The sequence below is a fragment of the Halichondria panicea genome, chromosome 3 (genome assembly GCF_963675165.1).
Source record: "Halichondria panicea chromosome 3, odHalPani1.1, whole genome shotgun sequence".
NCBI lineage: Eukaryota > Metazoa > Porifera > Demospongiae > Suberitida > Halichondriidae > Halichondria > Halichondria panicea.
Window position 1 is genome coordinate 6,886,555 of NC_087379.1, and position 24,311 is coordinate 6,910,865.

General features: G+C 44.1%; 3 protein-coding genes across 6 annotated transcripts; 2 read left to right on the forward strand and 1 right to left on the reverse strand.

Annotated features, from left to right (window-relative positions):
* Positions 1–39: 39 nt before the first annotated feature.
* Positions 40–2,615, forward strand: LOC135333992 (YEATS domain-containing protein 4-like). The gene is made up of 6 exons (XM_064529026.1): positions 40–197; positions 332–451; positions 641–707; positions 768–862; positions 1,032–1,215; positions 2,347–2,615. The coding sequence occupies exons 1-6, from the start codon at positions 162–164 to the stop codon at positions 2,499–2,501; spliced, it is 657 nt and encodes a 218-aa protein (XP_064385096.1). The 5' UTR covers positions 40–161; the 3' UTR covers positions 2,502–2,615.
* LOC135333986 (peroxisomal membrane protein PEX14-like) lies at positions 2,533–4,981 on the reverse strand. Its single transcript, XM_064529021.1, has 5 exons — positions 4,733–4,981; positions 4,338–4,537; positions 3,964–4,101; positions 3,460–3,614; positions 2,533–2,941 (listed from the first exon to the last, which is right to left on the reverse strand). Exons 1-5 carry the CDS (start codon positions 4,944–4,946, stop codon positions 2,674–2,676), a joined length of 975 nt encoding a protein of 324 aa, XP_064385091.1. The 5' UTR covers positions 4,947–4,981; the 3' UTR covers positions 2,533–2,673.
* Positions 4,982–5,005: 24 nt separating this feature from the next.
* LOC135333962 (deleted in malignant brain tumors 1 protein-like) lies at positions 5,006–23,874 on the forward strand. 4 transcript variants are annotated; one of them, XM_064528992.1, is made up of 34 exons: positions 5,006–5,159; positions 5,753–6,094; positions 6,822–7,136; positions 7,384–7,572; positions 8,520–8,693; positions 8,885–9,047; positions 9,565–9,749; positions 9,931–10,125; positions 10,728–11,018; positions 11,153–11,320; positions 11,747–11,877; positions 12,053–12,251; positions 12,497–12,695; positions 13,503–13,648; positions 13,983–14,113; positions 14,211–14,406; positions 14,733–14,927; positions 15,188–15,310; positions 15,948–16,283; positions 16,580–16,779; positions 16,990–17,149; positions 17,447–17,600; positions 18,173–18,312; positions 18,626–18,946; positions 19,130–19,324; positions 20,620–20,793; positions 20,923–21,096; positions 21,229–21,402; positions 21,537–21,710; positions 21,834–22,007; positions 22,131–22,304; positions 22,643–22,757; positions 23,424–23,503; positions 23,723–23,874. In XM_064528992.1, the coding sequence occupies exons 1-34, from the start codon at positions 5,081–5,083 to the stop codon at positions 23,788–23,790; spliced, it is 6,234 nt and encodes a 2,077-aa protein (XP_064385062.1). In that variant the 5' UTR covers positions 5,006–5,080; the 3' UTR covers positions 23,791–23,874. The 4 variants fall into 4 exon arrangements, with proteins under 4 accessions (XP_064385062.1, XP_064385064.1, XP_064385063.1 ...); XM_064528994.1 differs by having other exon boundaries at positions 20,620–20,755; positions 21,062–21,096; XM_064528993.1 differs by lacking the exon at positions 21,537–21,710.
* The last annotated feature ends 437 nt before the right edge of the window (positions 23,875–24,311 follow it).

Genomic DNA, 24,311 nt, shown 5'->3' on the forward strand with positions numbered 1-24,311 from the left:
TAACAAACGTGTATAGCGCATAGAAGCCGTGGTTCAACACCAATGCCACACCTTCTCTCTAGAAGGGGAAGACCCTTATGATCACTTGACTGCTAACTCTGCCTCTTTAGATTAACCCTTTCAAGCCTCAACATTTCTTTAGGCCTTTGGTGGGAGAAAAAATGGCTGAGCCTGCAGATGGGAATGCAAGAAGGAAGGTGTGTTAGCGTTGAGAGGTTGCCTCTCTTCATCTCTTCAATCACACACTAAAAAATCTATTCTCATTGCTGACCTAACAGTGTCGATATAGGTGTTTATTCTCTAAGGGGTTAATGTAAATATTCCCATGCAGGGGGTGATACTGACCAAGTCAATCGTGTACGGAAATATCGCCAAATATTTTGGTAAGAAACGTGACGAAGACGGACACACCCACGCATGGACCTGCTACTTCAGACCATTCAAGAATGAAGTGAGAATTAGATATAATTATTAGTGAAGGAGCTTACGCCTAATTGAAATGTGCTGTTTTGTTTAAATTTTTGTTTTAACGTTCTGTTTTTAAGTTAAGTGGTGGCAAACTGTTTTTGCTAAGGGCAAAGTTGTGGAGAAAATTATGTATTGGATGTATGTACATGTGACTTTGCGTGTGTGTGTGCAGGACATGTCTACATTCGTACGGAAGGTTCAGTTCAAACTGCACGAGAGCATTCCTAACCCAATAAGAGGTACATTACGATGCACCACACACACACGCCATGTGCTAACACACAACACCCTCCACCCAGTGATCACCAGACCTCCTTATGAAGTAGGCGAGACCGGATGGGGAGAATTTGAGATCATTATCAAAGTGTTCTTTGTGGATCCATCAGAAAAACCAGTAAGTAGCCTCTCACTCCCGGGTCGTTTTTTCATTTCAACTTTCGTTCTGTTTTAAAAAGAAAAATTGGCCTGGGAATGAGGCTAGTTTCACATTAGCCTCGTCCCCACACCCAATTCCTCTCTTTCTATAATTATAGTATCATATCAGCTTTGTAAGAATTCTACAGCTGACAATCTACCACCTGCTGAAGCTCTTCCAGAACGATCCAGCCGTCATCTCAGGAAAGAAGAATGTTGTCTCCGAGCAGTACGATGAGATAGTGTTCACAGACCCCACTAGTACCATGTACCGAGTGCTCACCTCCCCCAAGTCTATGGTGCCAGCTGTACGTCACGAGCCGGGCATTGACTGTAAGATCTGTCGATTGTATAAGACACCTAAACTATTTAGTAAAATTGCTTACTCCTTTATTGTCTGGCTCGATCTGTACATGTTTATCCCCTCTCCCCCTAGTTACTGTTGTTAAGACACCTAAGTTATATACTTGGTGCTTACACGGGAACTGAACAGTCTCTACAACTTTCTCACTCCTCCTAACGGCCGCAGCATAGTATTATTTAGTATAATGCACATTATTGCTTATCCCTTGTTTGTTTGGATTTGTACATGATTACCCCCTCCTCCCCCCTAGTTACTGTACATACTTTTAACCGTGCCTGAACTCACTGTATTTACCATAATAATTATTGTACATACATGATGTCGTGTAGTTGCGTAGGCTAGGTACATGTAAAGCACATGATTTAATAAATATTATGTCTAATCCCCCCTCCCCCCTCACACATACACCGTCTAATCCCCCCTCCCCCCTCACACATACACCGTCTAATCCCCCCTCCCCCTCACACATACACCGTCTAATCCCCCCTCCCCCCTCACACATACACCGTCTAATCCCCCTCCCCCTCACACATACACTGTATAATCCCCCCTCCCCCTCACACATACACCGTCTAATCCCCCCTCCCCCTCACACATACACCGTCTAATCCCCCCTCCCCCTCACACATACACCGTCTAATCCCCCCTCCCCCTCACACATACACCGTCTAATCCCCCCTCCCCCTCACACATACACCGTCTAATCCCCCCTCCCCCCTCACACATACACCGTCTAATCCCCCCTCCCCCCTCACACATACACCGTCTAATCCCCCCTCCCCCCTCACACATACACTGTATAATCCCCCCTCCCCCCTCACACATACACTGTATAATCCCCCCTCCCCCTCACACATACACCGTCTAATCCCCCCTCCCCCCTCACACATACACCGTCTAATCCCCCCTCCCCCTCACACATACACCGTCTAATCCCCCCCTCCTCCCTCACACATACACCGTCTAATCCCCCCCTCCTCCCTCACACATACACCGTCTAATCCCCCCTCCCCCCTCACACATACACCGTCTAATCCCCCCTCCCCCCTCACACATACACCGTCTAATCCCCCCCTCCCCCCTCACACATACACCACTAGATAAGGACATGGAAGAGAAGGCACTGACTGTCCTCAACTCAGCTCAAAAGAAAATCAAACTGGAGATTCATGATCTGAGTGAGCAGCTCAAAGCCAGCAGAGAGAGCACTGGGAAGCTAAAGGACCAGATAGAACAAGCTGAAGATGACACTTAGTCTTAGCAGTTATAGATTCTCTCTGTTACCATTTTTCAGTTTGTCATTAATTTCTGTAAAGCACACACAAACAGATACAAAGAAAATCATCAAATTATAATTGTGAAAATGAAATCAATTGGCAAATTTATGTTCCTGCATGAAAGAATAAAAGAATAAAGGCATGTTTAGTTCAGTTGGTTTCTTCTTCTTGCTCTTGTTTCACGTCAGTTGGTTCGCTCCCAGACTCCGCCCCATTCACCAGACCACCTTTGCTGGCTGTCTCGCTCCCAGACTCTGCCCCATTCACCAGACCACCTTTGCTGGTTGTCTCAGGGCTGGAACCATTACTGCTGCCATCAGAGGTCAGTCCGTTGGGTTTAGTGGGTGTGGCACGTTGCCATTGAGGTATCCCTGAGCCGTGACCGTTGCTACGCGACGGAGTGGGAGGGAACTGGTGTCTGCAGAGAGAGAGAGAGATGATAGAGGGGAGAGAGAGAGAGAGAGAGAGAGAGAGAGAGAGAGAGAGAGAGAGAGAGAGAGGGAGAGGGAGAGGGAGAGGGAGAGGGAGAGGGAGAGGGAGAGGGAGAGGGAGAGAGGGAGAGAGGGAGAGGGAGAGGGAGAGGGAGAGGGAGAGGGAGAGGGAGAGGGAGAGGGAGGGAGAGGGAGAGAGAGAGAGAGAGAGAGAGATGATAGAGGAGAGAGATTACATACATGTACATAGAGTGTCATACAATTGTAACTACGTCAGTTATAAGCTGCAGGAGATACATGTATAATTAAAAGCTGTTTGTTGCAAAGTCAACACTGTACTAATTGGAGCTATATTTACAATGAATACGTAAGAGAGCATAAACTACTGGATGAGCAAACACTGAAGTACATATCAGCTTCAATGCGATAAATCATAATAATGAAAGGCAAGATTTTAAGCTACATGTAGTGTTACTTAAACGAAGTATTATAATATTATTATTACCTGCTCAATAGTAGTCCCTTCAGAGTGCTGACATCTTCCTTGATCTCTCTGAGAGGTGCCCCATCACCTCCTGCCTGTCCCGCCATGCTGGACTGAAGCCCTGTCACCTGAGTGGAGAGGAGCTGCAGGTGACGCTGCTGCTCTGACAACAAGTCCTGTGTGTATGTGTGTGTGTGTGTGTGAGGGGGGGTGAAGTATCATCAGTACTGGTACGATTGAACTGATCGAGAATACCAGATTGTTCAGACATGTCCATGTAAATATAATCACTACAGTGTATGTATAAGTCTGCAATATACAGTACACTAATTATAGGCACATCTATCGTGATGCAGATCTCATCACTTTATAAGATAGTACGTGATATAAATTACATAAGAATGTACGTGTAGCTAACTACTAATAATTATAAAGAGTCAAAAAGCTGCATAATAAAATGGCACTGGCTAAAATATTGTTACAACACACTAACATGGCTGAGAAGATAATTATTGACAAACTTACCCTCAGGGTGTTAGTGGATGTATTGAGGCTGGTAACCATGTCTCTGATGTTGGTCTCCAGCTGCTCCACTGATGACTGGATGTCTGTCAGCTTCTGCTCCTGCTTGCCACGCCCCTCAAACCATGGCAACACAAACCTCTGGAGAAAGGAAAGGAATAGTTAAGGTATACCGTATCGCAAGTAAATTAAGTTGATTAATAAGGTGAGGCAGAGGGTCACCAAAATTTTAAATTGCCAGTATTTTAGCTTGATACCCATGCAGTCCCACGAGATATGCAGCATTATCTAAAATTCGCAAATAATAGTTTAATGACTCATTCGCTAAATTTACCGCTATACCTGATACAATGTATACTGAACGTGCATGTACTCACTCTAACAAACTGGTAGACTGCGTATCCGACTCCGCCTACTACAGCTGCTATTAGTGCATACTCTCGCCACGAGGTGGGCGATGATGGGGTCAAAGTTCGTGCAGGGAGTGGGGGTGGTGCAAACGGGCCAGTAATGGTTGAAGCTGTGTTTGATACGCCTGCTAACTGTATGGCTTGGTCAATCTCTGCCTCTGTCAGACCTGGCCAATTGTACAGAGAATAATTACAAAATGCAGCAGAGTTAATAATTACGCCGCTTACATAAAGCTAGAGGAGGAGTGTTATATCTATAAAATTAAAAGGGGGTGTGTCAGCTTACAGACGAAGGATACTATACGTAATGATTTTTGAGAACTACATAATGTTCAGATGCCTTAAATATTGTATGAGATCACCTTTCTTTGTGAGGAAAGCTCTCTTCTGGTCCATCGGGCTACCAGTCACTCTGGGATTGGTCAGAAACTTGACTGCCAGGTCCACTAAACTTGCTCTGCTCTGCGGGACAGGTGGTGGTGGAGGGTTGGTAGCAAGCACTGAGCGCTCGTGAGAGGTCTTGTCTTCATCTTGAGGCGTTATCTCAGCTCCTGTAGTTTCACTGTTGGTCGCCATTGCTTCTGAGTTAGGTAAAGGGCATGCTGCACACATCCTTTTACCGTACACCACCCACACACCATAGCTCCACACTCACTTGTCAGCTAGATCTACTTTAGCATAAAACTGTGCTCAACAAGCTTGCCGTAGCCATGATGTCAAGGCTTGCACCCGTGGGGTGCTTTGCATGGCTCCTGCTATTGACTTGCAACCTACCCAACCCAGCCTCAGGTAAGGAGTGATTATGATCATTGAATATGATTTATTATTGATGAGTTTTGACAGTAAAGTTTTATAGTTTGTTGTGTGTAACTTTAAACGTAACTTACGTTGTTTGTGATTGGTTAACGATCGTAGTGCACTCTTTGCAACCTTTGTTATTAAATACCGTATAGAAACTTCAAAGCATGTACCGCGAACTTTAATATACCCACGAATTTAATACTGCATGCATTGCCAAAGCATGCACACGCATGGCACAAGTCATGGCACGACTACATCAGTGTATGTGTCATTCAGATTGTAATTGTTAATTGCTCTAAAAGGTTATTAAATCACCAATTTAATAATCAGGGTTTACATGTTGACAAGTATTTCTGCATTCATAACTATACCATTATATTAAATCTCTAGTGTTGGAATGAGGTCACAAGAAACAGTCTTGCACTGTTATATCATTCAACTCTGATCTTGTACATACTTGTACTTACAACTTCCTGTATGAAGGGTTTCGCCCCAAATTATCACCAGTCTACATGTCTGTCTGTATGCGTGCCCTCAAGCACTTAATTATCTCACCCACCCACACACACACACACACACAGCACAAAATCTTCTCCGAGTTCGCAACCCCAACACGACTGATGTCGGATCTCAATATGAGGGAATTGTGGAGGTCTTCCACAACGGTGCCTGGGGCACTATCTGCAACACTCACTGGACTCTCAACGATGCACTGGTGGCTTGTCGAACAGTTGGCTTTTCCTCTGCTGTACGTGCCGTCACGGATGGTTCCTACTATGGGGCTGGACTGGGCTCCGTGTATTTGAACGATGTTCATTGCACAGGGGAGGAGACTACTCTGTTTAATTGTTCGCACTCGTCCTGGGGCAATGTGCCCAGCTCCTGTGACCATAGCAACGATGCTGCTGTTGTCTGCTCTGACAGTAAGTAATAATTATTATGAAAACATATAATTTTTTTCTGACAAAACTGCTGAGTTACTGAGTACATGAAGTACTGAGTACTGATAAAAACCATTATAATGATGAATTATAGCTATAGTGCTACAAAACAATAAGCTTGCTTTGTGGTGTAATAAAGTGCAGTGTGTATACAGTAACATAATTGATTGTTTTAGATCCCGCATGATTATTATGATTATAAGGTGTACACGTACTGTTTCACGAAATTTAAGCTATAATTATTTTGGTGCTTTTCCTGGCCAATCCTTGTACATGCATGTAGCTAGCTAACTTACATAACTGTTAGCGTAGAGGGTGACACTGCTATAGATAGGTTTCAAAGAGAGCGCATGGAGCCGCCACTTGTCTCGAGGCAGCAATAATGTAATGCCAAATCGTCATTATTGATCACACATTTCAGATAGGAAGTCACGTTACTTTCCGAAGACATCTGATGCACTGTATGCATGCGTTCGATACTCTCTCTCTTTTACTATGGACTCTTGCTACAAGTTATCATAATATCAATAGCAGACTGTACGTACATCGCTTGTACAGTAGCCAAGATCACAACATATTTTAAAAATAGTACTAGCTTTAACACTCTGCTGGGAAGATATATAATTATACCATCCTTTAAATTTGCATTCAGGATCTAGTACAGTATACGTGCGTGTATGAGTTTGATATATTTCCCATACCCATACAGACGTTGCCGTTCGATTGGTGGATGGAACAAGCCCCAGCAAGGGACGAGTGGAGGTCTATCACAGCGGCTCATGGGGCACGGTCTGTGACGATGGCTGGACACTGGCGGATGCAGACGTAGTGTGCAGACAGCTGGGTTACCCTCACGCCCTCGAGGCACACCGCTACTCCCATTTCGGTGCTGGAACGGGCACGATTTGGATGGACGACGTTCATTGCACGGGTAACGAGACACATATTGGGGACTGTCCCTTTAATGGGTGGGGAAGCCATAATTGCGGACACTACGAAGACGCTGGAGTGACTTGTGCTAATGGTGAGACATGTTTTCTTATTTTCTTTATTTCTACAGAATTAACATGCACCTCAAAACTTGCAGATTATAGCATAGAGTAAAATTCATACTAATTTTAGTATGAAGTCAAATGTGTATTTCCTAAGAAGTGTACTACATTTTACCGTTGCTAGGAAACGTGTACTGTATAGCGTAGAGTAATTTGTATAGATTCTGCATATATAATCCCCCTCCCCCCCCCACACACACACACACACACACACACTAGCCACATTTACTGGCGAAACTTTCCCCATTCGACTGGTTGGACAGAACGTCAACGGTCAAGACACCAACTCTGAAATTGACCTCACCCTAAACTCTGGTCGTGTGGAGGTATTCTACAATGGAGCCTGGGGCACTGTCTGTGATGACAGCTGGGGGATTGAGGATGCCAACGTCGCCTGCAGGCAGCTAGGTGAGTGTGTGCCACTGTACATGTATTCAGCATCGTACCTACTACTATCAAGGGTGTATAAAAGAAGAGAGGGCATGCAACTCCTATATGAGCAGAGTTCAAACGTGGGCGGATGAATGTGCATGACTGTGCATGAAATGAAATTTCTATTTTTAGCACTTCATGCAACTGCACACATTCCTCCGCCCACGTTTGAACTCTGCTAGCTACGTGTACTGATAGTGGAGTTGCATGCCCTCTCTTCTTTTATACGTACCTAATACTATAATGTGCATACTGCTAGATTGTTTTGTGAGCATCAAACATTTGCGATTATGCGATTTTCGAACATTTCACATAAATAAAATCGCAAATACCTACCGTATTACTAGAATATTTTGCGGGTGAAAACCTTTGCGAATGAGCCAAATCAGCAGAAAATTTGACCCTTTGCGATCTAACTATTGCGTTCTGGCAAGGATCGTGTGTATTTACTAGTAATAATTTAGGTTTTGCGGATTTAATTGTTGCGAATTGATCAACCATCGCAAAGTTCGCAAATGTTTGATGCTCGCAAAACATTCTAGTAATACGGTATACCAGTACTTATGACATAACGATCCTTACCAGAATGCAAAGATTAAGATCGCAAAGTGTGCTGATTTGGCTCATTCGCAAAGGTTTTCGTACGCACAATATTCTCGACTAGTAGATACAGTATATAGACCACCTGTGTGCAACAGTGCATGCAGTGTACAGGCCACCTGCAGTGATAATGGGGAGGTGGAATGAAACACTAAGAGTGCTGTGAAGCCTTTTTACTCTGCTGCATAACCTAGTAATCCTTATAAGTTACCCCTCTAAATAATCCCCCTGTTGCTGTAAAGGTTATATCAACTAGCATAATTATAGAATTACCTGTAGAATGATAACTAACCCTTGAAATATCTCCCTCTTCTTTTGCACAGGTTTCATAGGAGCTTTACTGGCTACCACTAGAGGAGATGGTGCTTACAACCAGACTATTGTATTGGATCAGGTGCGTTGCCTTGGAGACGAACCCGCCCTGTCTCAGTGCGCTAACAGTGGCTACGGAGTAAACAACTGTGGACACTACGAGGACGCCGGTGTCATCTGTGAATGTGAGTGGTGTGGGCGTGTGTGTGTGTGGGTGGTGGGTGGAGTGAAATTCAATCTTGTTGGCTTTTAAAACATTCTCCCTATTAATCAAAATAATATCTATAAAAGTGAAAGTCATTTATTTTGTGTTTATGTTGTGTGTGTGTGTGTAGTGTCATCACTAATAATTAGATCACTCGTGTTTTGTGTCCAGCCGAAACTGCTGCTAACCAGCCAATCATAGTGCGTCTAGTGGACGACTACGCTACGACTAACAACACGCTGATGCAGGGACGTGTGGAGGTGCTCTATTACGGAGAGTGGGGCTCCATATGCAACGACTTCTTTGACATAAACGATGCCAACGTCATTTGCAGGTACCACTCAGCATAACCTTGTGATGTGCCCAGCATTTCCCAAGTTGTGCATGCATGGCTATTTGCAATTTTCAATCTCACAATTCAACACACCATTTGCCTCTTTTATGTACGTATATATAATAATTTATAAACTAGGCCTACAAGGCAGTTATTAACTTTGTCTTGTTTATACCACCGGCTATGAAAACGCTCTATTTACGCTATGCTACGTAGGTATCTTTTATTTTCAAATTAAGTACTAGAGTTGGCTCTGTAACTAGTTTTCTGAAGGTCTAAATGATTTTCTGAAAGCTTAGAAGGAACCCTGGCCTCCAAACGGCATGCTCAAATCTCAAATTTGGAGCGGGCTAATTTTTGACCATGCATGGGCTTATTAAGTACATGTACATGATGTATAGCCCATGCGTAGTTTATCAAAAACAGGAGGTCCAAAATATAATTTGATTTTAACTGTATATATATAGCTGATTCTGATATAATTCTTGTATCTTACGTCTCTCTCCCTAACTCTCAGAATGCTTGGATTTGATCACGCTATTCGAACAGGAGGCTCCAGTTATTTTTACTACGGCAGGGGGACTATCTGGATGGATAATCTACAGTGCTCGGGCAACGAGACTTCCATAGAGGAATGTGACTTCCCTGGGTGGGGCATACACGACTGCTACCATTATCAAGATGCGTCCGTGGTCTGCGACTGTGAGTGTTCGTGTGCATCCAAGCATTCATTGTAGCCAGGGGGGATAGGTTATGGCAGTCTAAGTAAATGTCAATGCATGCTTTCGTGTCATTTGAAAAATAAGTATGTGTTCTTTAGTTTGTACGGTATAGAGGTAGGTTTTACTAGCCTGGGAATCCCCCCGCCCACACACACACACAGCCCATCGTGATGGTGATGCTGTGAGGCTGGTGGGCGGTAGTGCTTCCTCGGAGGGACGAGTGGAGATACAACACAACGGAGTGTGGGGGACAGTCTGTGATGACATCTGGGACGAGGATGATGCCACTGTTGTCTGTCATCAGCTGGGCTTCTTTGGAGACGCCACAGCACTGCAGGGGTCACAGTTCGGACAAGGTGAGCGGGGAGAAAATAGACACTGTCTTACATTTGGAGAACTTGCATATTTTTTCCTTCGTTGTTTTACTACGGAGCTAAATTTGGATCATGTCAGATCTACGGCACCGGGTGTGGAAACGCCCTGCATGTAAATGCTGTTAGTTTTTCCTTAGCTAACTCAACCCTTTCCTGGACAGGTCTACTAAAATCAACATCCAGTGCATGTATCTGACATGGTCTTTACATTTTATAAGCATCCAATCTCTCAAAATAAAGGATGCTGTCTGCACTCTTAACTCTTAACACGCATGGGTTGATCTGTAACTGGTTTGTGCACATGATTTTTTGATTTTTTTATAATAATGCAAGCACAGGTTGACATGTAGAGCAAGTTAAAAAGAGTTGGTTTAGGTAGATATAATTTTGGTAGTGGCAGAGTGTCTCCGAGGTGGCCAGGTCAATCTGTGGAGTAGTGATAGCCCGACCTTGCGACGATCTTGCACTTCTAATACATTATGTGTACATGATCGTGGTGATGTGACAAAGCCTTGTGTAACGCAAGGAAAGTTTTCTAGCTTATTTATTTCTCTTGTTTACGCTCTCTCCTATAATTATACCAGAATCTTCCTCTCAAACTATTTGGATGGACAACGTCAACTGTGACGGCAACGAGGAGTTCCTTAGCGACTGCCCTAGCAACGGGTGGGGTGTCCACAACTGTCGTCACCTGGAGGACGCAGGCGTAGTGTGCGCTAACAGCGGGTATGGTATCCCCCTTCGTCTGGTGAATGGAACTACGTATACTAATGGCCGACTGGAGGTATACTACCAGGGCCACTGGGGGACAGTGTGTGACTCGGGGTTCTATCAACAAGACGCTACCGTTGTGTGCAGACAGCTGGGGTTCTTAGGTGAGTAGGTGTGTTGCTATGGTTTAGGAAGTGAAATGTGCGTGTAAATGTACCCCCACCCTCACATCATTACCCCCCGCCCTCATATCATTACCCCCCACCCTCACATCATTATCCCTCTCTCTTCTCTGCAGCTGCTCTCCGGTCTTATCGTAACAACCACTTTGGTGCTGGAGACCTTCCTATCCTCCTCGCCTACCCGTACTGCTATGGCCGAGAGGCACAACTGGCCAACTGTTCCGGTATCCGCTATCAAAGCAGCGTACCTAGCTACTGCAGAGCTGTGGGTATCGAGTGTCTAGGTGAGTGCCCTCAGGCTATAGACACGCAGCTGTTTGTTGATAGAGTCAGTCTAACAAAACATGTGTATATTAGTGTATATTTCCCACCTACGTACTACACTTTTGCCATGTAGTCTAGTGGGGTTTAACTGTCAGTACATGTACATGTGGTAGTGATTTAGCATTTTTTTTAAATGGCCGATTAGAAGTTTATACCGTATAATAGTAGATTACTCAAACTAAACATTTTGCATACTTATTTTCGACGATTAAGGTTCAAATGACCACACCCCTACAGTAGAGGCACTAAATTTTCGAGGTTCGAGGTCAATCCTCGAAAACCTCCAAATTGTAGTGGCCTCGAAAATAACCAGCTATACGGTAGTTATAATTATACAGTATATACATGTACATTGTGAAAACTCATAATTATAATCCCTCCCACAGAGGGTATTGAGGCCCCGCCCCCCATTCGCTTGATTAACGGGAATTCCTCCAACGAGGGACGTGTAGAGATCTTTATCCAGGGTCAGTGGGGTACCGTCTGTGACGATGGCTGGAGTACGAGAGATGCAGAGGTGAGTGGGAGGATATTGACTAGATTTGCTAGTGTAATGTACGTACGTGTAAATTTGTTGTGTGTATGTTAAAATCGATAGTCTCCAAAAAAGAGATTTGAGATTTGAACATTTCCTAACCACACACCTCACACACACACACACACACACGTACACACACACCTCACACATTCAGGTGGTATGTCGTCAGCTTGGTTACCCTAGTAGCGGTGCAATAGCATACCAGTATGCACGGTACGGAGAAGGAGTGGGCCCTATCATCCTTGACAACGTGTACTGCAGTGGCCTGGAGCCCTACCTCACAGACTGTCCTAACAACGGTTACTTTGTACACAACTGTGGTCACTATGAGGATGCTGGAGTCCGCTGTCAACGTATGTGTGTGGGAGGGGGGGGGAAGGGTCACCATAAGCTGTTACACTTGGTTTTGGGTCTGAGAAATTAATGATTTATGGTACGTACCATAATTATATGTTAGATGTGTCTTAGAGCTACAGAATGCATGTTTCAGTTTTACTAGTGGACTCTCCAAACTCAAGTTATGGTCGATTTAGAGATAGTACAAAGTGTTTATAATTTCTATTATTTACTTGTCATGTGACCTTTGACCCTACTATAGCTCGACTACCGGGAACAAACTTTGTGAACCCTGTCCGCCTCCTAACCAATGGGTCGGTGCTTAGCACCAACGAGGGTACCGTGGAGATACTCTACAACGGCACATGGGGCTCAGTGTGTGATGACTACTGGGGCTTCAGCGAGGCGAGAGTCGTGTGTCGAATGCTCGGATATGTGGACGCCATCAGAGCATATTCACGGTACCTACCATTGTACATTGTACAGCTGTCTATGCAAGCGAGTGAACTTAGAAAATTGATAATTTGGGCCTGCCTTCTTATTGAATTGCACGAGTCACTTATAAAGCCCAAGCCTATGAGTAGAAATTAAGTGCAACGCAGCCACGTAGTAGCAAGACTTGGTGTTTTGATTCTCATAATCTATTTATACATGTAATACAGTACCGTATATCTTCTAATTTATCGGACACTTCTAATTACCCCGGACACTCTTTTGGACAATTTTCGTTGTTCTAATACAACGGACACTCCAGTGCTTTAATATTACATTTGTTCTAAATATCCGGACAATACCCTTGAAAAGTTGAGTTTCATTCATAGACGGCAAGTAAGACTTAGAGTGCTGCAGTTAGATAGCTTTGAGAGCTAGTTTTAGATAGCTAGTGCAACTATTCAGTCGCACACTGTTCTATTAAACTTAGCTAGCTCGCATGCAGCTGCTTGTTTGTTCTAATTATTCCGGACACTTTGCATGCTCTATAAAAATCTGTTCCAATTATACCCGGACAATTTCCAAAATAATTATTTTTTGCTGTCCGATAAATTAGAAGATATACGGTAATACAAATGACAGACTATGTATATACTGTACTCAAATGTACATCACAGACGGTTCTCAATTTTATTTGTACATTGTATTCAAGTTCTATACAAAGTACGTAAAGGAGAAAACCAAGTAGCCAAACAAGGTTAATGCAATGGTCGCCCTTACAAACGCAAGTACGAACACAGTAATGACACAACTATTTTCCCTTCCTCTCGTTTCAGTGCGTACTTTGGTGCAGTCCGTGGTCCCATTTTCCTTGACAATGTGCAGTGTGTGGGTACAGAGTTCGAACTATCAGAATGTGCTCATCTAAGCTTTACTGTCAACAACTGTGGGCACTCGGAGGATGCTGGAGTCGCCTGCACTAGTAAGTGCATACCCTTAGTTCTCTTTCCGAAAATAGGCCTATTCCAAATCGAGATTTGAGCATACATGTACATGTACCATGCGAACGGGCTTCTTCTACATGCTTCAGAAAATCAGAAAAATTAATCGTTGAATTTGGACCATCAGAACTGAGCATTTTTGAACGTTAATTTTATGATTTTCTGAACGCTTAGAGAGAAGGCCGTTCAGATGATGTGTCAAGTCATCATTGTTGGCCTGTTTTTAACACAATACTATATAATTATGGGTGTAATTGAGCGTTAATTTTGCATGTCTGTATAAACATTCATTGTAATGATTCCCCACCCCACTAGACCACACCCACAGTCGGTACCCGATCAGATTGGTGGGCGGGGCCGGTCCCAACGAGGGAAGACTTGAGATACAGTACGAGGGAGAGTGGGGTACTGTCTGTGACGACCAGTGGGACCAATCGGATGCTGTCGTAAGCAGAATTCGATTCCAATACACTCTACTAGAAACGATTTGCCTTATAAAAACTGGCCCCAATCATTAACTTTGTTCCCCTGCTTCTTTGTCAGGTGGTGTGCCGTCAGTTGGGTTACGCTCGAGCGACTCGTGCTACAGTGAGAGCAGAGTTTGGCCAAGGGAGCGGACAGATTTGGTTGGACAATGTGCACTGTACGGGGGAGGAAGATGCCATTGATCAGTGCTCCTTCAATGGCTGGGGAGACCATAACTGTGGCCACAATGAGGACGCAGGCGTACAGTGTGAAGGTGGGCGGAGCTGTTAACCTTAACAGCGCATACTTGTATGTAGTTACATTTTGTACCAAGTATGTTTTCAAAAATTGGTAAAGAGCTTGCTCATATTATTATAATAGCATTAATTTTAACACTCTTTGCTGTGAAACGTTTTTGTCATGTAAACAGGACCTATACGTATACTGATTACCCATTGCTTCTGCTTATGTATATCTTTATAATCACCTCTTTAATTGATTATTGCTTTCTCATTCAGTTGTATTCTTCCTATACTTATAATTATGTTTTTTGAAGGTTGCTCAGTTATATATACTATACACCCCACCCCCTCCATGCAGGTGAGCTCCTCCCCGTTCGTCTGGCAGATGGTACCTCTCCTCTCAACGGACGAGTGGAGGTCTACTATAACGGGACGTGGGGAACAGTGTGTGATGACTACTGGGACATTCGTGATGGACAAGTCGTCTGTCGACAGCTGGGCTTTGTCACTGCCCTCGCTGTACACGGCACTGCTCGCTTCGGACAAGGGGAAGGTGAGTGAGTAAGAAGCTATTTAGCCTCGGTAGTAAAGTGTCAGAAAGTACAAGTCAATCATTATTGTGTGTTTGTGCTCATACATGTAATTGTAGGCTTTGTCACCACTTTAGTAAGTAGTCGCACTATGATAGCTGCAAAATGGAGCTTTTAAATTTAGTTTTGGGCTTTCACTCTAACACTTAACTTTTTATGTATATTTCTGAATTATATACCTTAATATTATCAGCTGCATGACTACTTTGCTGTCACTCTGTAGGTCCTATCCTATTGGACGATGTGGCGTGTGTTGGCACGGAGACGAACTTGTTTGAATGCTCAAACGGTGGTATAGGAGTACACAACTGTTTCCATGCCGAGGACGCTGGAGTCACCTGCACCAGTGAGTCATGTGATCTACAGCTAGTTACGGTATAGCCGGTAATTTTCGAGTGTTGTCTAAATTTTTGCTAATTGGCTATTTTTGTGAATTTCTCGTATAATTATTATATTCGAGGATAGCAGTGTGTTTTTTAGTGGACTTGTATTGAATATAATTATGCATTTTCGTGCTTGCAATTTTCGCAGCTTGGCGAAAATGTGGCCCTCGAAAATTACCCACTTTTCTAACGGTCTTTCCAAAAGTTTATACCCTCGAAATAATTATACCTGCTATTATGATACGTACAGTACACACATTAGTAGCTACATGTACGTATACTGACGGTTAACTCTTATGGGGATCACCTTCTAAGTAAGTAAGTAAGTAAGTATAACCAGGTGGAGTCTCCATAGCACGTGTTTCAACTTGTGTTAGTAGCTAGCTAGTCCACCTCTTTATTACAGCCACCGTTGGTCTGCCCCTGAGGATGACTGCTACATGTATAAACAGGAGTGCTTTCATGCACTCCTGGTATAAGCAATGTTACTGCAATGCATGCATAGATGCACTGACTTCGTCAGCACTTCATACATGTATATATATACTTATATTAATTGTACTGTGTCTATAATAAAACTCGTTTGTTTGCTTCCTCCAGACGAGACTATTCCGCGTGAAGACATTCAAGTGCGACTAGTGGATGGCAATGTAACCGAGGGTCGTGTGGAGGTCAGTAATGACAACGGCGCTACCTGGGGAACCGTCTGCGATGACTCGTGGGACCTGAACGCTGCCAACGTGGTGTGTCGACAACTGGGTTTTGATCGAGCCACTGAAGCCATATCAAACGCTTATTTCGGGTCTGGTTCTGGTAGTATCTCGATGGACGATGTGACGTGTTTCGGTAGCGAGAGTAATATTGGCCAGTGCTACTATAGGGGCTGGAACGTACACAACTGTAGACACACTGAGGACGCAGGTGTCAGGTGTTACTGTGAGTTGTGCGTGCGTACGTACGTTTGTTATACATGTACACGTAACACGTAAGTGTATTCATAGTTGCTTGTACAGTGTAATGTATATACCGGCCGCTGTAATGATTTGTTGTTTGCTAACTACATGTATTTTAATTAAGGCATGCAATCGATGGATGGATTCTGTAGAGATCTATTGAACGTTACATTAATTCTAAAATTAAAATTTCTCTTTAGTCAAATTCTGGTATTTTTAAAGAGCTCTTAACTAGTATTTCTATAGAATCTTCATAACCCTGGCATTACCCCTGTCCAGCGTCCCACTCGCTGGTACGTATCGTGGATGGCCTGGGGCCGGGAGAGGGACGAGTGGAGGTCTACCATGACGGAGTGTGGGGGACCGTGTGTCACGATCACTGGAGCGTTGACGATGCCAACGTTGTGTGCAAGGAGTTAGGATACGCCCACGCCATCGCTTACCCAGATTACTCTGCTTTTGGTACCGGAACTGGACAGGTAGGCAATCCAACTATATAATACATGTACGTGTATATGGGGGAAAGTTGGGGGGGGGGGTAATTTTAGGACCTTGAGCATTTAATGCACCCCACCTCCCTTCACACACACACCCCTCACACACACACACACACACACACACACACACACACCCACACACACACACACACACCCCACACACACACACACACACACACCCCTCACACACAGATTTGGCTGACTGATGTGAAGTGTGTAGGAACAGAGACGTCCCTCTATGACTGTCCTCATGCGCCCTGGGGCGAGGTGGGCAGCTGCTCCCACATTTCTGATGCTGGGGTCATCTGTACCAACGTCCCTATTAACCCATACCCAGTCAGACTAGCTGGAGGTGAGGCTTGAAACAAGACTGTGTAATAATCGTTTTACTGCTTCCACTTGCGTGAGATGGAACATAATTATAATTACGGTGTGCAGTACATGGAACCCTTGTACTTGTGTAGTAAACACACCTTTGGGGAGCCAGTTGGCCATTCTACAGACGTGGCCTTTGTTAAGGGGCACCTGTTTTTCATTTGGAACCTGGGTGCCTGACCTTTCTCTTGCAATTTATGTAATGTGGAATTATTTGCCGTATGAGTCCAGGATATAGGAGCGTGATTATTAACCCTTCGTGTACACTATTCAGGCTCTGTGGAGTCCGAAGGTCGAGTGGAGTTTTACTATAATAATGGGTGGGGTACAATATGTGACGACCACTGGACCATCTCCGAGGCAACGGTCATCTGTCGGCAGATGGGTTTCCCCGGTCTTAATGAGTCGCAGTCCTTCGCCACCGTCAAGTGAGATTAATAGATAGCATACAGTATAATAATATACAGTAATAAATTTTTGAATGGTGTTTTTGTATGGTGGAAATATTTCCATTAATATGTTTTGTCGAGAATTTATCCGAGAATAAAAATCATTACATCACCATTTTTGATACCGTATAGCGGGTAAGTTTCGTGGGGTAAAAAATTCGTTCAACTCGAGAAACGGTGGTATTCGTGAGTAAAAATTTCGTTTAGTCTCGTGGCTGCACGGCATTCCTACGTTCCGATAAGCCACGCCTACGTTAAAATTTCGTGGAGGTCAGCCTGCCCACGAAAATAATGAATACTTTACCCCACGAAAATTACCCGCTATACGGTATACAAATTTTGGTATATGCATGCACAAATTTACTGAGTGGTATGGTTTACAGTATACGAAAATCAAACAAAAATTATCAGCTCTGTATATGCAGTAACTTAATATTACATATCTGTATAGTCAAAGTTAATGAACTCCAGTGTCTGTGAAGACTAGTTTGCAAATTCAACTTTTTTATTGATTCTGGCAGTCCAATGAATCAACTTGTTGTTTTTGGCAGGTTTGGAGCAGGGAGTGGTTCTATCTGGTTGGACCAGGTCGTATGTACTGGGAACGAGTACTTCATCCAGGACTGTGATCATGATGACTTCGGAGAGAACGACTGCACCCACACTGAGGATGTGGGCGTCGTCTGTCTTCGTGAGTTACTGCACGGCGGAATGCATTTACATGATTGTAGTAGTCTTGGTGTATTCATTTTACAACAGCCCAGGAGCTACACGGTACCTGTGCTGTATACTCTGGATACAGTGAAGCCTGTTTATAGTGGTCACTTGAGGGTAGACCAACAGTACAGGCTGAGGTAGCCTGCAAACACAGGTCCCACAAAACACATGCTATGAAAACTTTAAGGTCCATTACTGAACTTTGCTGTATTATATAGAAGGTCACCAGTTTATAAATATGTAGGTTTCACTGTACGTATATATGTCCTCTCTTTCTACCTTTGCAGCCTCTAGACTTGATATCCGATTGGCCGGTAGCAGCAACCCCATGGTGGGCAGAGTGGAAGTGAACTACAACAACGGAGGCTGGGGCACCATTTGTGACGATCGCTGGTCTATTCTAGATGGCGACGTGGCTTGTAAGATGTTAGGCCACAAGTCGGCACACAACGTGAGTAGCAGGGCACATTTTGGAGAAGGGACAGGGACGATCTGGTTGGACGATGTGTTCTGTAACGGCGACGAAGAGAGTTTATTGGACTGCTCCCATTCTGGACTACGAGTACATAACTGCAAACACAGCGAGGACTCGAGTGTAGCCTGCTCCAGTGAGTTTCCCTAAACTTTGTGTTTGTAAAGCATTTGGTTCCCTGAGGCATAAAAATTCAGTTGCATTGTGTAATAATGTCTTTGTGATAGACCCCCTCACACACCACAACTAATGGTTGTTTATCAGTGCCCATGGATCTCATCATTACAATGTCGCCCCCACCCCACACACACCCACACAGACAGTGCCATCTGCCCCAACTTTGACAATAGTAACGGGGAATTCCCGGCCTCTTCTCCTAGGCAGGTGGGCCGATGGATCGAGGGCACCACGGTAAATGTCAACTGCCACATCGGCTATGGCCCTGTTAGGAGCATGTCACAGCTCACCTGCGGCTCTGAAGGAGCGTGGACCCCCAACACTCCCATGTGTCTCCGTAAGTCCATCCCCTAATATCCCCATGTGTCGTGTCTACAGCAATTTCACAATATCTTTCTTTTACTGTATAGTGTGAGATACTTGTATTTTGTGGCATATGGCTTTTAAAAGCTGAATAAATTTCGTCGGTTGGTTGCTTACTGGAAACTCTCCCAGGTCACGCCTTCCATCTTCGCACAGGCATGCAGCTAGATCTAATGGTACGTATATCAACACAGTGCTAGTGCAGTGCAGTGTGGCGGCGGATTAGCCTCGAATATGTCAAGGCAGTATCATCTTATCATCTCTGGTGCAGGATGACTATACCTTTGAGAAAAATAGAATCAATGATTCGAAGATACCATGTCTCACCAAGCTGTATGGCATCAACATATTGGAGAAGAGTTATGTTGTACTACAGAGCATGCAAATATACACGATCGGTACGCTGTTGCTGTGAAGAAACCAATCCTTATACTGTGTAGGCCACATCCCAAAGAAGATCTCTACCCTTTGATCCGTATTTTTACGGCGTGGTGGGTGTCATCACATGCCAGGTAACAAGCTTGAGACGCTACGCAGACAATTTAGTACAAAGTGGACTGGAAATACCCTATACCTGTGTTTCAAAGTTTGAAGGTGTTGTCAAACTTGTCAACAAAGTTATGAAATTGGCCAACTTAGAGACACTGAAGTTACAAGGGTGAGTATTAAAAAAGAGAACGATGAGAAACTGACAACCATGCATACTGATAACCATGCATGCATTAGTGATGAGGAACTGCCAGTAAACTAAGCAGTGACTGGAGTAAACATTACTCACCTTACTGAAAGCATCAGCAGAGGAGAACACCTATACTACTTGATAAGTGTGAGGGACTAAAGGTAAGCACATCATTGACTTGCTTGTTGGCTGCAAAGATCGCACTTAAAGGAATGTGTCTTGGTGAGGGATCTACTGGGATGTGGAAGCTTTACAGTGATGACATTAATCAACTCGCTCATCAACTCTAGAGAAAAAGCTTAGAATGGACATCAGTACTAGCTCTAGCTAGCTTTGATCCAGTCTCTTCGATAATGCACCCTGCATACTGGATGACGTATCTAGCTGGTGGAGGCTGGAAAAAAGGTCAATTCGTGGAACAATTTTTGTGTAGGATTGCTAACTCCACGAAAACAGCGAAAATTTCGCACTATACTGTATTTGACATCATATGAATTTTTGATATACTTCTGTATATTTCAGTCTCATCTATCTCCTTCCCCTCACGCACACACACGCCCACACACACACACACACACATACACACACAGCCCTATGCTCTGCTCTCTCCCTGGGTAACGGTACGATAAGCTCCACAGAAGCCACATTCGGCACAGTGTTGACGTTCTCTTGTAACAATGGCTACAAGCTGTCTAGCCCCGAGGGTGTCACCTGTATGGAGAATGGCGTATGGAGTGGACCACCTCCCACCTGCTCTGAAATTCGTGGGTTCCAAATTCCTGTACTTAGTTTATCCAAATTTCTGTTTCCCATATGAAATGAATAATTTACAGTAGTCATTTTTATGATATCGCCAGTCTCATCTACCCCCCCCCCCACACACACACACACAGCCGTATGCTCTGCTCTCTCGCTGGATAATGGTGCGATAAGCTCTACAGAGACTATGCCTGGCACACAGGTGACGTTCTCCTGTAACGTTGGTTACAAGCTGTCTGGACTCCAGAGTATCACCTGTATGGAGAATGCGACATGGAGTGGCCCACCTCCCACCTGCTCTGAAATTCGTGAGTTCTAATTCCTTTACTTTAGTTTTTCCAAATTTCTGTTCCCTAGCAGTGTATGAATTTGAGCATTTTTTGTGATATCGCCAGTCTCATCTACCCCCACCACACACACACACACACACACACACACAGCCGTATGCTCTGCTCTCTCGCTGGATAATGGTGCGATAAGCTCTACAGAGACTATGCCTGGTACAGTGGTGACGTTCTCCTGTAACGTTGGTTACAAGCTGTCTGGACTCCAGAGTATCACCTGTATGGAGAATGCGACATGGAGTGGCCCACCTCCCACCTGCTCTGAAATTCGTGAGTTCTAATTCCTTTACTTTAGTTTTTCCAAATTTCTGTTCCCTAACAGTGTATGAATTTGAGCATTTTTTGTGATATCACCAGTCTCATCTACCCCCACCACACACACACACACACACACACACACACAGCCGTATGCTCTGCTCTCTCGCTGGATAATGGTGCGATAAGCTCTACAGAGACTATGCCTGGTACAGTGGTGACGTTCTCTTGTAACAATGGCTACCAACTGTCTGGACTCCAGAGTATCACCTGTCTGGATAATGCGACATGGAGTGGCCCAACTCCCACCTGCTCTGAAATTCGTGAGTTCTAATTTCTGTACTTTACTATTTCCCAACAGTGTATGAGCATTTTTTGGATATTATTCTGATATCGCCAGTCTCATCTACCCCCTCCCCCACACACACACACACACACACTCACAGCCCTATGCTCTGCTCTCTCGCTGGGAAATGGTACCATAAACTCCACAGATAACACGCCAGGCACACAAGTGTCGTTCTCCTGCAACGATGGTTACAAGCTCTCTAGCCCCGAGGGTGTCACCTGTATGGAGAATGGTGTATGGAGTGGCCCACTTCCCACCTGCTCTAAAATTCGTGAGTTTCAATTCCTGTTCTTCAAATTTTTGTTCCCTAACACAGCGTATGCATTTTTTGTATACATTACTCTGATATTGCCAGTCTCATCTACCCCCCCCCCCCCCACACACACACACGCAGCTGTATGCCCTGCTCTCTCGCTGGGAAATGGTACGATAAACTCTGTAGAGACTAAGCCTGGTACCCAGGTGACGTTCTCCTGTAGCGGTGGTTACAAGCTGTCTGGACTCCAGAGTGTCACCTGTATGGAGAATGCGACATGGAGTGGCCCAACTCCCACCTGCTCTAAAATTAGTGAGTTACAATTCTTTTAGTATAGCTACCTTTGAGTAATCTTAATATTTGCAGTTAGTAGCTCGTAGGCAGCTGTATACTGTATAGGGCAAAATAGGTTGAACATTGGATCGAATATGTATCCACAAATGAAGCAATCGTCATCGACCACCTTTACCTCAGTGCAAGCAACCACGAATTCAAATTGACTAAGTATTGCTCAACCACAAAAGCTTTACCCCCCCCCCCCCTGAAAATTACCCGCTATATACGGTATATCGTGTGGTACGTATAATTACCAGTGCTTGTTTTTTGTTGGTATTTTCTAGTGCTATGGGTTTCCTTTTCTCCATATGTAGGCACAGGTGTCAGCAGTGGTGTTAGCGTTGGTTCGATAGTGGGCGGAGTCATTGGGGGTGTGGTATTCCTGGTGTTACTGGTCGTGGCTACAGTTATCATCACCTGGAAGATTTCGTGAGTTGCTCATAGCGATAGTGGTAACCTTGGCAACATGCAGGAGATTAGAGAGTGTTTGTACCGTATAGCAGGTAATTTTTGCGGGGTAAAAATTGAAGAATTATAGTATAAGTATTAAAGTACTTCATTGCATGCGTTATGGTAAGCCATGCCTACGTTTTCGTGGGGAACATTTTCGTGTAGGTCAGCTTGCCCACGAAAATAACCTGCTATACAGTATTATTTACCCGACTGTCATGCTTTATACAGTACCTTGAATGTTTGTTTATCACGTGTAGCTAATGATTGCATTAACTCTACAACAGAAATAAATATTATGAATTCCTAGCCTCGATTCCAGGCCGCAAGGAAAGGAAAGAGACGGCCGGGTATGCACTGTGTGCGCATGCGTCAGAATTCTTGGTGATCCATAAATTGTAGTATATTTATCGATTAATTCATCAGAGACCTTTTGCCTCTTCATAAAAAAATTCCACTAACTACCACAGGGATTTCTTGTACACTCAAGTTAATTGATAATCTACAGAGAGTTTAATTTGCAGTTACCATTGAATCTACCCACGTGCAAACAGGGAATACAAGGCCAACTTTCCAATGGTCTGCATGGAGTCGAGGCTACTAAATTCCCAATTAATTGGTTTTCTCTCTTCTCAATTCATGCAGGGCACGTAAGCACTCGTTCCAGCGTGTGAGTATACGGATGGATGACGATCGTGTTAACCTGTTTGCCGGAGAAGATGAAGGTAAGTGGGTGTGGTTAATAATATGTGAGAAATGGGCTTTATTTTCCTTAACACATTATTATTACTGTGCACTTACGTACAATGTACATGTATAGTATGTCTGTTTATATAATTATGCACTCACCCCACCCCCTCCCACACACACTCACCCCCACCCCCTCCCATACACACTCAACCCCCCACCCCGTCACACACACACACCCACTCCACTATATATAGATACCGATGAGCCGCTGTACACGGATGATGACGATGACGTCAGTCCCCTCATATCAAAGGACCCGTAAACTCTATTAGCAGCTGCAACTGATTGTGTACAAACATTTTCACCTCTCAAAGCTACATGTATATAATGATGATTCAGGCTGAAGGCAATTTTAGAAAAGCATCAACGGATGCTGTAATTAATTTTTTCTGGCGCTTAATTATAAAAAGGCATGTTTGTGATGCCAAAGGCAGTCTGCTTTACTTTTTGGGGGCTGTAATGCACATGCATAGCAGGGGCGGATCCAGGAAAAATGAAAGGGGGGGGGCTAGTAGAAAGGGGCGAAGCATCCCCCTCCCGCCTCGCCGGAGGCGAAATTTTTTGCTTTTTACAATTTGCTCACACTTTTACTTTTGAACTGTCATATTAATAAGTGAATTACTGAATTATGAAAAAGTTAATACAAAAAACTCGTTCTAATCAACAAAAGGATGTATACTGTAGATGTTACATCTACATTCATGCAGCACTCTTAGTCTCAGTGCAGTCTGGGTAGGCATTGTGATTCTTTTATGTACCAAGAGTGCATGAATGTAGATGTAA

Coding starts and splice junctions, on each gene's coding strand:
- LOC135333992 (XM_064529026.1), top strand. CDS start 162: ATGGCTGAGCCTGCAGATGGGAATGCAAGAAGGAAG. Junction 708..767: donor CATTCCTAACCCAATAAGAG/GTACATTACGAT, acceptor CCCTCCACCCAG/TGATCACCAGACCTCCTTAT. Junction 1,216..2,346: donor TCACGAGCCGGGCATTGACT/GTAAGATCTGTC, acceptor ATACACCACTAG/ATAAGGACATGGAAGAGAAG.
- LOC135333986 (XM_064529021.1), bottom strand. CDS start 4,946: ATGGCGACCAACAGTGAAACTACAGGAGCTGAGATAACGCCTCAAGAT. Junction 4,102..4,337: donor CAGTCTACCAGTTTGTTAGA/GTGAGTACATGC, acceptor TCCTTTCTCCAG/AGGTTTGTGTTGCCATGGTT. Junction 2,942..3,459: donor AAGGGACTACTATTGAGCAG/GTAATAATAATA, acceptor CTCTCTCTGCAG/ACACCAGTTCCCTCCCACTC.
- LOC135333962 (XM_064528992.1), top strand. CDS start 5,081: ATGATGTCAAGGCTTGCACCCGTGGGGTGCTTTGCATGGCTCCTGCTA. Junction 8,694..8,884: donor CGCCGGTGTCATCTGTGAAT/GTGAGTGGTGTG, acceptor TTTTGTGTCCAG/CCGAAACTGCTGCTAACCAG. Junction 14,114..14,210: donor GGGACCAATCGGATGCTGTC/GTAAGCAGAATT, acceptor CTTCTTTGTCAG/GTGGTGTGCCGTCAGTTGGG.